Source organism: Molothrus ater, chromosome 2 (assembly GCF_012460135.2).
Source record: "Molothrus ater isolate BHLD 08-10-18 breed brown headed cowbird chromosome 2, BPBGC_Mater_1.1, whole genome shotgun sequence".
Classification (NCBI taxonomy): domain Eukaryota; kingdom Metazoa; phylum Chordata; class Aves; order Passeriformes; family Icteridae; genus Molothrus; species Molothrus ater.
This window is the reverse complement of record NC_050479.2, coordinates 78945877-78959736: the sequence shown is the minus strand read 5'-3', so window position 1 is coordinate 78959736 and position 13860 is coordinate 78945877. Positions and strand designations below refer to the sequence as shown.

Here is a 13860-nt window from a genome sequence, read left to right as displayed (position 1 = left end):
CCGTGTCCTCACCTTTCCTTCTTTTTACCCACTCCCTTGTTCAGTTTTACTATGGCTCTGTTGATTTCATGTCTTGGGGCTATGCCTTGATTTGTGAGCTTGTGACTTTTCACTGTTAGCTCCTGCAAAACTTTCTTTGTACCTGGACTGAGCACCTTGTAGGCCAGGCTGGGTCAATGCATGAAACAGCACTGGTGACTTGGTGTTTTGCCTCTTGTTCCCCAGAGCTAATGTATTATTTGGGAAGTGCTGACTGAAGAGTTGGTTTGCTCACTGGCCTCAGAAGGGCTTCTCAGCACCTAGCCATGCTCAAGACTTTTTTTTGGACTACTGTCATAAGTCATGGCTTCACATTTTGTCATTCATGCAGTTTCTTTACTGGTATTCTGTTCTTCTTTCTTACAGGCTCCACATCTGTTTGTTACAAGCCTACCAGCCCAGTCCAGGTACTGGAAGACTCTGGCTTTCTCTACCAGGATCACCAGTTGTTTGCTGGCAGGCATGAAGTGTCCCCACTAACAGCTGAAGTGATCAGTGCCAAAGAAAAAGCTGGTAAGTGCACGGCCACACTTCTGTATGAAAGCGCTGCCTTTTCTCCAGGTTTTTCCCAAAGTATAAATTGAGCAGTTTAAACCATTTACAAGTAATATTTAGAGAGTTGAGGGCCAGCTTTTCATTCTTCATAGAGTCAAAGTTACCTTTGACTTGTGTATTATGACCCACCATCACTTGTCACCTGTATTTGTGGAGGGTGCATCATTTCTGCTAGTGTTTTCAGGACATGGTTGCTTTTCAGTGCGCAGCTGGACCAATTTCCACGGCTCTTTTGCTGATGGAGCAAGACCATAGGCACTGTGGAAAGCTCACTGTGGTCAATCCTTCTGGACTTCAATAATAGGCAGTTTAAAGTACACCTCCCAGATAAAAGGATGATAACATGACTAGCATGGAAGTGGAAATCCTGATGTATTATAAAGAACTGCCTGGACTGTGTGATGTTGGCTTTATCCCCTTTCCTCAGGCTTTTCTCAGGCATTGTCTAACAGCCTAGACTGTATGCTTTCTGATGTGTTAGGGAGACATTATTGCTTGTCTGTGAAAATGTCCAGTGTGATGAGGCTTCTGTGTGCTGTGATAACATGAACAAGGCAGCAAGAGTTTGCTGTAACTGCAGGGACATTTAAAGCAGCTGGATACTTGGCTGTTGAGCAGACAGGTAGATGGAAATGCATTGTGTGTCTGTGCATCTTCCTGCCTCAAACACCATCCCCAGGAGCTGACAGACTCTCTGAGAGCTGGTGGGCAGACTGCAACCCCAGTGAGTGAGGCTGGCAGGCAGATAACATGTTTCAGGGAAAGCAGGAGAGGTGTATCTGCTAGGGCAGGTGTGGAATGAAACAGTCTGGGAATCTTCTCTCTCTCTTGAGCCACACAATCATCTTTAAGGCTTTGCCACAGAAATGTTAGCGGAAATGACCTCTTATCATTGTTAAGAGTCAAAGGCTTTTCTTTCCCTCCGGCATCTGGGTTGTATATAAGTTATCCCACAGCATGTGTAGTAACTGGTGAAAGCTCAGGGAAATGACCAGACCTCAAGAGAAAGCTTGCTTTTAAACTGCTTTCAAATGTCAGGAAACATATGTAAGTCCTGACAAACTCCTCTGAACATTGGGAAAAGCAGGAGAGAGAAAGTTGCCAAGAGTGACCTCAAGAAACCAAACTGCAGAAAGCACCTCCTTCTTGCCTAGGGACATTGGAAGACTCTTCTCACTTTTGTCTGCACTGGAGTCTTTCAGAAACATTCCTCTGAGTTCAGACAGTGTTCAGATACACATCTTATAGCACTTTTGGGATGGAAGGAGGGCTCCAGGGGTCTCAGCCATGGTTAAATCACAGAATATGCTGAGTTGAAAGAGACCCTTTGGGATTATGAAGTCCAACTCCTGGCCCTGTGCAGGACAGCCCAAGAATCACACCATGTGCCTGAGAGCTTTGTCCAAATGCTTCTAGATGCTTAGCTTCAGGCAAGCTCCACTGCATATATAGTGCAAACATGGTGCCATTGACTCAAAATAACTTCGGTAGCCTGTGTTAGGGTTGTGTAGCTAATCTGTCTGTGCTTTTTTTTTAAATGCTGGCATTACATCTATAACCATAATATCTTCCTTGTAAAATCACAACAGCTGTTATTGACTCCCTTAGAAATAGTGTTTTCATCCAGAAGGGAAATTGCCGTTTTAGAGGAAGATGCCAGAGCACAGATTATTCCCTGACCTTTAGGACCATTTCATTTTCAGTTCCATTTCACAGTTTTTCTGTGGCACATCTTACATTTTATTTTGTCATGGCACACATTTCCCTTACACCTTTGGCCATCAAAAATACAGCAGTTAGTGTTGCCCTGCAGGCTGCCTCTGTAAGTTGTGCAAGCCATCTCCAGGGAGAGGTCAAACACTGAAACAGGCTTCCTAGAGAGGTGGTCAATGCTCCAAGCCTGTCAGTGTTTAAAGAGGCATTTGGACAAGGCCCTTAATAAAATGCTTTATCTTATTGTGATGCTCTGAATTGGCCAAGCAGTGGGATGAGATAGCCATTGTAGGATCCTATCCTATCCTATCCTAACCTAACCATGTTAGAAAATACCAAATTTCCCTGTGACATGGAATGTCCCTTTTTGACTTAGAGGCAGATTCAGAGCTGTGGGCACTGGATGCATGGAATATTATGGAGGGGAAGGCCAGGGAGGGGACTGGAATGTGTTCCTAGGGGTCACTGCCAGACAGAATTAGGGTGTAGGGGTGGAGGATGAGCAGGGAGCAGTGTTCTACCTCCTTCGTTGGCTTCCAGCCATGTCCCCTGTACTGCCAGGGGAATCCTGGCAGAACACTGCCCATGGGCGTGCATCCTGGGCACGGGGTCACCGTTGTGGGATGTAGGAAGGGAAGAAACAGCAGGGGGAATTCGAGCTCCTGGACAGCTGAGCTAATGGGTGCCTTTCTCTCCCTGGCCAGCCGAGGAGACCCTCTGCACCCTGCGCCCGCCCAGCTTCCGCCGTGTGCCAGAGGCGGAGATGCGAGGGGCGGAGGAGGTGGCAGCCGGCACCGTCCTGCAGCGCCTGATCCAGGAGCGGCTGAGGTATGGCAACCCCAGCGAGAACATGAACCTGCTGGCCATCCAGCACCAGGCGACGGGCAGCGCCGGCCCCTCCAACAGCACTGCCAGCACTCTCTCTTCCGCAGAAAACCTTGCTCCCGAAGACCTGCCAATGGTCCAGCCGTCAGGGCGGCAGGAACCACAGGGGCAGGAGCACCAGGGGGACGGTGCTGCCATGGAGAAGCAGCCTCGGGCCCCGCAGCCCCCGCACAGCACCGAGGAGCTCCCCACCTACGAGGAGGCCAAGGCTCAGTCCCAGTTTTTCCGTGGCCAGCCCGCACCACCAGCCACTGCCGCCACACCGGGTTTTTATGGCTCCTCCAGCCAAAAGTCCAGGACGGAGGGGAGGCCTACGGTGAATCGGGCCAACAGCGGGCAGGCGCATAAGGATGAGGCGCTGAAGGAGCTGAAGCAGGGCCACGTCCGGTCGCTGAGCGAGAGGATCATGCAGCTCTCGCTGGAGAGGAACGGGGCCAAGCAGCACCCCCCAGCCCCAGGAGGTGGGAAGGGTTTCAAGGCAGCCCCACAACCCAGCAAGGCCGCAGACCCACGGGGCCCGCCTCCCGAGTACCCCTACAAAGGCAAGGCAGCAGCTCCAGGCAGCAAGGCGCAGGAGCACGGGCTCTTCTACGGCGAGCAATCGTCACAAGATGTCCTCAAGGCTGCCTACGCCGCCCCCCAGCCCGCCCGGGCAGAGCTGGCCCTCGTGCGCTACCAGCCACCGCCAGAGTATGGGCTCAGCAGGTAATGGCCATTGGGGGGGTCTGCGGGGTCACCAGGTCCTGCCCGGGTGTCAGCGGGGCTTGGGCCTCGTGTAGACACGGCCAGAGTGAGCTGTAGCCCCAGGCACACGGTGGGGACATCGCACCCTGCAGTGGGGACATAACGTCCTGTGGCTGGGATGGCAGGCCCGGCTGGTGGAGGCATCTGCATCTCCCAGAGGACTCTATAGAGCTTATATTCCACTATGTGCTACTTACATCTCCCCACAGAACTCACGTGGGGCTTTCACGGTACTGGGCCCCTCATGCCAGCCTCCCTGTGAGCACAAGTTTATTCCAAGCGCATTAAAAATAATCCAGTGTTTGCTGGCTGTGCGCTGAGCCCTGCGAGTGGTGCAGGTCCTGCCTTCAGAGATGAGGTTGTGTGTTAAGGGCTCTTTTTCCATGTTGTACCTCAATGCAAGTGTTTGTCTGTGTCATCCCTGTCTCTTTGACCTCTCAGGCAGTTATTTTGTTGGGTTTGGAAGTCTGACGTTGTTTGGTGTGAATGTGAGCAGTTTCCATTTTGCAAGCTGCCTCATTGGGTCTTTACTGATCTCAGAATCCCCAGAGGTTTTGTTGGCATCACTTTAAGTTGCACAGTTATTTTACCATAGCACAGGCACAAAGAAAAGGTGGTGCAACCGACCTGGCTCTTTCTGTCCAAAATGTGTAAGGCATGAAATGCAGGAGGGAATGCTCTGCTTTTCCATGTTTGCAGCAAAGATGGGTTTTGTGTTAAGACAGGTAGAAACTCAAAGTGTAGTTTCAGTGGCAGAGGCGAGGTGGCTGTGACAAGTGGCAGGCCTGCGCTGAGTCCTTCTACAGCTACATGTATGGCCATTGTGCAGAATTTATGCAATTTTTTCGGAGCAAGATGGTATTTTTAAGACCTCAGCAAAAATGCCTGTTTACGCAGAGAAAGACCTATGGAGATGTGAGGGCAACTGGGGCCATACTTTCCTGCAGTTGTTTGTGATGCTAACAAGCATCTCCAGCACCAAGCAGATTGATCCCCACAGAAAAGGAGCTGGTTTGGGTATTTTTATCACTCTTGGAAAACGCTGGTTCAATAGCCACAGAGTGTTCTAAGTCTGTGCAAGTGAGTGGAGCTGGGTGCTGCATGCACTGCTTCAGCTAACTGGGAACATCAGTGGAGTCAAGTAGAAAACCGTTGGGGGCCACTTCCAAAGCTTTTCCCAGTTGCCTGATGAGCAAGGTTAATGCTGAGAAACCTCCTTGATCCAGTGCAGATTTCCATACCAGTCCTCAGCAAAGGCTGGATCACCCCAGCAGCTGTGGGGAGAAATCCACTGGCTCGTGATGGTGGTCACTGCTCGTTCCTGGTAAGGCAGCATCATTTACCCCCAAATCACACTGCAGAGAGGATATCTACTACCCCTGTGTGCTTTCTTTGCATGGTGCTGGAGAAATCTCCCTCTTGTCAGGTTCTGGGGCACCAGGGGAAGGGATATGCTGTGCAGCAGAGGACTGGCAGCGTGACAGAGCAGAGCAGAGCCAAGTTTTGCACACTTACTAAAAAAATCTTCAGTGGTATCTTTCTTGCAACTCAGCAAGGGCCTTAATACTTGTCAGTCTGCTATCCCTGACTATGCCAGCAAACTTGTACAGATGTAGGTTAGGGGGTTGGCGTGGCTGGGCTTGTTTCACCAAATCAGGGTTTGCTCTAAGGTGTGTGGTGTTTCTTGAGCTTTATTTAAGGCAGTTCTGGATCCTTATGTACAGGTGGTCATTTGCAGGTCCTTCTTGGCTTCCTTCATATGCTGCCTGGATTTTGGGGAGGTTTTCTGTCAGTGAATGGGGGAACATCTGACTGTTTTCAGATGTCAGACAGTGAGCCTCTGGGTCTCAGCAAAGTGGTGGCCTTCATCCTCATCTCAGGCTTCTCTGTATTTTTTAACACAAGGATGTCAACTTTTCACTTTCCTTCGGCACACTGAAATATTCATTACCTTTTCTCAATTATTACGAACAGCTCTCACTAAAAACCAGGAAATAAACTCACTTAGTTTATTCTGTGCTTATCCCAGTTTATAACTGGTCCCAGGTCCTGTATGGTCTTGTCACCCAGGAAGATTTGGTTGACAAAAGCATTTTGGAGGTGACTTTAGTTCCTGTGTGGTTATTCATCACTTGTCATTTCTCTATCTCAGCAGCTGTGCTCCAGTGCCTCCTTGCATGCATCTTGGGCTGCATGACAGGATGGGCTTGCCCATGTCTGCGCTGCTTAAAATGCAATTTCATAAAGTGGTGACTATGCCAAGTATTTCAGTCTTTGGAGAGGATAAAGACAGGTTACCTGTTCAGGAATGTCAGTCAGCCCTGTCTTTACTGGAGGATTTGCCTGGGCAGCAGTCACTGTCTGAGCCCTGCTGGAGGAGTTGGGTGCAGGGGGAGCACTGTGTTGCACTCCTGGGTTGTTCCCAAGCATAAACCTTCCTGTGAACCCTGCACTTGATCACTGCTTCTCCCCTTACCTGGGCTCTGGGGATGCTCACTGCCAGGCAGCTGGCTGGCATGTTGGACTGTGACAAAAGAAGTTGAGATAGGGGACTGCCTGGTTTCATAAGGTTAACTAACAGTAGGGGTAGGGTTTGGAGAGGCTGGTTTTTCTGTTAGAGAAACAAGTGAGGTAAGGAATTTCAGCTTTCGTCTCATCAGGAGTGTCTTGGAAAGAAGCTGATGGAAACAGAACTTTGCTCATGGTCAGATGGGGATCTCATGTACCCCAGCATCTCCTTCCCTCTGTCTTGGTCATATCAGTTCCCCAGCCCATCCATCAGTGCAGGTTCATCCTCTGGACAGGGACCATGCGAGAGTCTTCTGTGTTCCACAAAAGAGGAGAAACACAGAGAGCATCGATCAGAAAAGCACTCACAGGTACCAGGGATGGAAAAGACTTAAAGGGTCACTGAACCCCCACTTCCCCACTGTCCTTCTTTGACAAGGGAAATTTGGCTGGAAATGGACTAATGCTGGCCAGGAGCTGTTGAAGGAAAATGGAATAACTATAGCTGCTGCTTAATTTCCTTTTTTGGTTTGACTTTTTGTTTTGCACACAACTGGTTTTAAAGGAGACATTGCCTTTATAATCATTGGGGTGAAATCTTGAAATTTATTGTAAATTTCAAGATTATTAATTGGTGTTGTACTGAAGAAATCCTAGAGTCATATGATGTTGTAGTCTCAGCATTTTTATAAATTAGATTAGTGACTTCTGTTTTATGGACATCACAGTTGCAGACCAGAAATTGAACCTTGAAGCTTAAAGGACAAAACAACTGGAAGGCAAATAAAAATGAACCAGTATTTTTGTCTTTTAAAATGTCAGTATTTTTAAGCCAGTTGCTTGATGCTTGGGGCCCTGACTCACAACTTCTGAATGCTTTAAGTTAGCCAAGTATAATAATCTTTAGAAAACGTTTCCTTTCCTAGATGTGCAGCCATTATTGAATGGTGTCTTTGCTAACTTTCCTTAGGTGTAGGTTCAGAAAGTCACAGCTTGTTAGGTAAAAGGGCTTGGAACTAACCTAATTCAGTTTTTTGCATGATGCCATGAATTAATTCCAGTTTGTGAAACATTCAGTCCTGGTGAGTATAACAATTCCATCTGGAGAATCCATCACGGATTTTATAGCCTTGTTCCTCTAGCTAATTGCCATCACTGGCAAAGATCTCCATTTTAGTTTCAGCCTGTGTTTTCTAGTTTCCAGGGATTTTGCAAAATCTTTGTCAAATACAGTGAAGAGACCTGTGCTATCAGTTCTTTAATACATTTAACAGATGGAGCCCGGAGCCCTGTACTTATTTCACTATTGTCAAAATTCCTTTTTTTCACTGTGGAAAGCCAGCCTGAACACTGGTTCAGTACCAGCTGGACCAGAGGCTAATCAGGTGTAGTAACACCTCTGATTTGACTCGTGTTCCTTGTTTACATAGCTCATTAACACTGGCAGTTGGCACCCTGGGATCTCCCCATACAGTTTGTTACCCAGTCAGGCATGTGAGAGTTGTCACAGCCCAGGATAGTATTTTCCACCCTTTCACTTTAGCTTGCTGTATTTATTCCTGGATGGATGAACTTGGACCAGCTCAAGTCAATATTGTATCTCCATGTCGTGCTTAAGCTGTGATCCAGATCACTCGGTGCAATGAATCCACTTCATTGATCCCACTGGCTCTTGTCAGATCCTGGTGTCTTTTATTCAGAATGATTTCTTTATCTGCACTATTAATAAAAAGTGTGTATAATGCAAATGAAGCCTTGAACTGGAAACTCTGCTTCTTACTGAGGGGAATTAATTTGTGGTACGTGCAGAAGACAATCATTTTCATTCTGATTTAATCCATGCATTTTCAAAATCAGCATGCAGAATCAATGAAAAGAATAAATCTGGGCTGTTTTTAAATACATCCCATTTTTTATGTGCCTCATAAAATTCCACCCTGCCAGGATGTAGAAGTCTATCATTAACTGCCGAAATAGTCTGCTGCTTTTCCAGTATTTGCGTATTTATTCCCTCACACATATTACTGCTGTTTTCAGACAACCTGTTGATAGTTACCGATTCAGCCATGTCTGTGGCTGCTGTCACGATACAAGGAGCTCGTTTTCTTCCCTGAGACAGCCCAGGCAGGCGGGTTTGCTGGCACTGTGGACAAGCTGAAGGATGTTACACCCAAACTGACTTGTCCTGGCTTTTCTCTGGCAAGGATAGCCCAAGCATGAGCGTGGGTTGGAGGTTACACTTCCATCTGACAGTCCTGCAGAAGAGCTTTGCTTTGTATCCTTTCCTTCTGGTCTAATATGCCTTACATTAAAATAAATGAAAGTGAAATTAGGCTGTTTCCACAGCTTGGATGATGCCCTGTCATTTCTCCCTACCTTTCTCTATTATTATCCCAGCTGGTTCCTCTAGAAGTGCAGAGGTTCAGGAAGGTACCTTTTCTTTATGCTGAGAATCTGTTCTGAGTGTGGATCTGTTCTGAGTGTGGATCTCTGTGAGGAAATACAATATCCTGTCCCTCTCTACTATCAAGGGTATGTTTGATACAGCATATGTCTTTTTAGATTATCATTTTGCCCTGAGAATCTTCACACAATCGTGCCAAAGAAGCTGGGCCAAGTCTTTCCAGAACTAACAAATGTCACCAACAAAACAGTGAATTCAAGAGATGTGAGTCCAAGTCCACAGAGTGTTTTTTGAAACAAACACTGCAACTATTGCTGCAACTATTGCTGATTCCATCTATGAGGGCCGTGTCTGGGCTTTGGCAAATGTTCTCCCATTTCTTTCTGTATCACCATTTAGTGATGGATCTATAATTGTGTTTCCTTGCACCATGACCATCAGACTGGGCTTCCTGACTTTGCCATGATCCTGTTTTCTTCTTGCATGGTCATAATACTGTTTCTTCCATGTTATTCCCAGTGAGACAGAATAGTGTTTGAAGTCTACTTCATGACTGCAGAAATCATAATGAAGTCAAGTAGACACCTGGTCTGAGGTGTATCCTGACTGAAGGCTCCCAGTCAATGGGCAGGAATAAGCACATTTGACACACTTTTTTACTCTCATTGTAAGGTAGAAGCCTAAGGCAACTTCAAAGAACTGCACCCCGGAAATGCCTTATTCTCATCGCTGACTCATCCAGAGCATCCACAGAAGATGCATGAAGTTGTGAGATAAAGTTCCTTGGGAGAGTCTTTGAAAGATGAAATAGGTCAGTCTGCCCTAGAGGCAAAGGAAGGCAGATCATTCAGAGAAAGATGAGCTAAATAGGTTAGAGGAGGGCATTTTAATTATGAATGTAAATGCCAGGGTGTGTTGGAAACAAAGTCCTTCCTCTACTGGCCCCTTTCCATCCCTGAAGAGAGGACAGCTTCACTGTACCTGTAGCAAGGCTGAGATGGAATTTCCTTTCCAGAACATTTACAGGCATTTTCATTTACTAATACTGCACTGCTTTATCCAACAACAACTCTGTTGTATTTATGATTTCCTGGTCATCAACAGCAAGTGGACTTTATCATTAATTTTCCTTTCCAGGTTTTTTATTTCTACATAAAGTTACAAATTCTCCCCAAATTTCTCTGTCTTGGTAATTCTTGCTCCCAGGTGGTCCAGTATCAGAGGACTATTAAGAACCATGCCTAAATTTGGGGGCTTGGTCAGCCCCAACATCTTGAGGAGTTTCTTATGAAAGTGAGGTCCATTGTCAAGTATTTTGCTGAAGACATTGTATTGCAAGCTATAGGTAGTAAGCTATTATGCATGCTATATCTCTGAAAAGAAAGAGAGTGCTTGGTGACCTCAGCACAGTAGCCCTTGAAAGCCTCATGGCCTGCTGGTGCTTTTTATTCAAAAAGCTGTTTTCCTTAATTTTTTCTTCTCTTTTCCCTTCTTTACAATACATTGCAGAAGCTTATGGGGGCCCTATATCTACAATAATGCCAACAAAAAATATGTTTTCAATAGAAACGTAGCTGAAATATTGCAGCGATAGCCAAAACTCATAATGTTCCACTGTTGCATGCTTTTAAGAAGGATGATTGTTGACTAGAATGTTTGGCTGAAAGATTTTAACCTGCTCTAATGCAGAGTAAGAGCAACATTTAGAATACAGTAAAAGCATTGTGAGAATGTCATTCTTAACTAAGCCCAAAGGACCTCAGGATAATCCTGATTGCTGCGTTTCTTTGGAGCTTTACATGAGAATTTGGATAGTAGCTAAGCTGCTGTTATAACATTCCTATTTTTGCAAATGCTGATTTGTTAATGTGAATTGCTGTGTTTATTTTATTACGTATGTAATAAAATAGAGATTTTGCAGAGATTTTGCAGTTGGCTAAGTCAGAACTAAATTGGGACAGATTAAACAAGTAAAAAGAAAGTTAGAAACATTAATTTTATTGAATAGCTGTGCTTCAAGAGATATAAAGTCAGTTGTACCTGTTCAGTTTCTGAGCTGGAAAACGCTGGAGAATCTCTCCTGTGACCATGGCTGCTGAGACTCTGGTGGCTGGCAGCTGCTGTAGGATATAAATCTTTAGGAGCTCAGAAAATAATTTGCAGATCAAGAAAACAGAGATCTCTGTGGTCTTTCCTTCCTCTGTAGTGTAAAGCTAGACAGACTAAAGTGACAAGAAAAGATGAAATTGAGGAAAGGCTGAGATTTCCCAAAAGTACTGTGTCAAAAGTTCATGCAAGGGTCTAAAGGGTGTATCTATGGACAAAGATTGCTGTGCTTCATCATGAAAAAGAAAGATTGCTGTATCTCCACTGGTTTAGATTCAGAGATCAATTTAATTCCATTGCTCTACCCTATTCCCATAAAGAAGTGAGAAAATCTGTATCTGCAGCAAATCTTCCAAAATTTCTGCTTTCTACTAAGTGTCTTTGTAGGAGTGTAACTGTATCCAGACAGTTGGGCTTTTACTTTCACAAAACCAGTGGTGCCTTTTCTTTTGGTAAAGACAAACAAGCTCACACTTAACTGAATTAACTGCTGTGGTAATATGTGTGAGCACGGACTGGCTGTCAGCAGCATTGAGGAGGTGTGGCGTGCTTGTCTTGAGTTCACATTCACTTGTGGAGCATCTTTTGCACTGTGTGACATCCCTCACTCATGATGTTATTTATTGTTCAGATTTTTGAGCAAAAGAATATTCACGTCCCATGATGGGCATCAGGTCCCTTGCCAGGTTTGCACACTGGAGCACCAGAAGGAAAGAGGGATTGTGGGGATGGTGAGATCTATGCCCATGATCAGAGGGCTGGAGCACCTCTTCTGTGAAGACAGACTGAGAGTTGGAGTTGTTCAGCCTGGAGAAGAGAAGGCTCCAGAGAGATCTTACTGTAGCCTTCTAAAACTTAATGGGGACTTAAAGAAAGCTGGAGCAGGATAGTTCTACCAAGGCCTTTAGAGACGGGATAAAAGGAGATAGCTTTGAACTGGAAGAGGGTAGATTTAGATTAGACATAAGGAAGAAAGTTTTTATGCTGAGGGTGGTGAGGCACTGCAAGAGGTTGCCCAGAGAAGTTCTGGATGCTCTGTCACGGGAAGTGTTCAAGGCCAGGTTGTTTGGAGCCCCGAGAAGTCTCATATAGTGGAAGGTGTCTGAGCCTGTGGCAGGGTGGTTGGACTAGATGATTTTTAAAGATCATTTCCCACCCAAGCCATTCTGTGATTCTATTCATTCCTGTGTGTTTTGTTGTGAAGTGTCATACAGCACCTCCCTGGCTTCCTGTCTTTTATCCTCTTTCAGTAGACATTTAGCTCCTTAGTTATTAGCCTGCACCTCTGCCAGAGAACTAATATGCCTGGGACTGAGAGCAAACCCTTCTGGCCCTGGGAGCTGCCAGGGGGAATGGCCCCTCTCCTGTGCTCATGAGCCTGCACCCGTGGATGTTTAATTTCCAGGAGAGACACAGCCTTAGAGCATGTCTATGGTAGGCAGGTCAAAGCCATCTCAGTGTCAGACTGACCTCAGCACAGCTTTCCTCACTGCTGGCTGCATGAAGCTCTGCTGGGATCTTCTTCCCAGGAACACTGGTCTGTACTTCTGACCAAGTTAGCAGAGTACTTGTGTTCGGTTTTTCCTCCATTTCAGTACCTTTCTGTGCCAGAGTGGATGCATTGAACAAAGCTGGGATAAGAGTGTGGGACTGAGTGTGTGCTGTGTTGGGAGCCTGGAGATTTGCTTTCACTCTAGTTTGGACAGAAGATTAAGGCTGAATTGCTGGCTTTCTTTGCTGTCGTGTGGCTTGGCAGGGACAAGTTTGTTAGAGCAGTGCTGTTCATTTTCTAGGGCAGGATTTTAAATTTACCTTCACTTTTCAGCTTTGTTCTGCTGCAGTCAAACAAAGTGGTGGGTTATTGTCAGTAGAATTAGGCCAACACTGAAGGCTTTTGAAAGTCCTATTTTGAGAAGCTGTGTAGGTGCTGAAGACAACAGTAACCATAATTACTGTGTATTTATATAGCACAAAATTGTCTGTCTAAGAAAAAGCATTCATGGTTCTTTGAGGCCCAGTGGGGTAAATATGTGCATTCATTATGTCTTGTGCTGTGTGTAGGGTACAGAAATAAAGGTAATGGTATCCACAGCAAGCCTAATAGCTTGTGGTTACATTAAAATACAAATCCAGAAGGTGCTTGATTGCAGACTTCAGGTGGGGTCCAGCAGCAAACTTATTTTCCAGCCAGACTGGGCCCTGACCCTGAGGTACCACATGGTGTGGGTTGAATCTCTTTAGCAAGATCAGTGTAGAAATTTCAGAACTTTGGCATCAGGGCTGAGAAGTGGCTCAGCCTGTGCACAGTGAGATTTTGCCTGGGACTGCTTCCCCTGGCTGAGGCTTTGAGGGCTGCCTGTGCAGTGGAGGGAGGGATGGAGATGGGTCGGGTGAGGGACTCTGATCCCAGCTGGCTGTCAGCTCCAGCCTTACCCTCACTGCTGAGACATCCTCCTGGATTATCTTCCAGCCACTGCAAATTATGATTTGAGTGTATTAAAAAGCTGCCTGCTGACAGCAAGCCTAGCTCACAAGCAGATCCACTACCAGCTCACTGCTTATTCTTCCGTGATACGAGTCCAGTGAGTGATAGATGCCCTTAATCGGGGAGTGACACAATGAGGTCTGCCACTGGAGGATGGCTTTCATGGCTCACTGTGATTGAATGGGGCTGTGCCTCCAGCAGTTCTGCAGCAGCACTTCCTCTTCTGCTTGCTAGAGCCACTCAGGGCTGCTGCTTTGCTCACATCACTTCCTCTTGCCTCCCAACTCAGCTGATCCACTGGTCTTGCTCTGGGCAGGGAGTGGTGTTCGAAGGGTGAGTAATACATCCCTTGTGTTTTCTTCAAGCCTGCCAGCTTATGCTTCTCAGCCATAGTGTTTGTGGGAAGGGGAGGCAGGAAGAG

The 13860-nt window shown here is 46.2% G+C and overlaps 1 protein-coding gene across 1 annotated transcript in view; it reads left to right on the top strand.

Moving 5' to 3' along the window:
- AMOTL1 (angiomotin like 1) overlaps nucleotides 1-13860 on the top strand; it is a 54134-nt gene that overhangs the window by 10624 nt on the left and 29650 nt on the right. The window contains 2 exon segments of the mRNA XM_036385790.2: nucleotides 406-552; nucleotides 3012-3897. Coding sequence (XP_036241683.1) covers nucleotides 406-552; nucleotides 3012-3897 — 1033 coding nt within the window.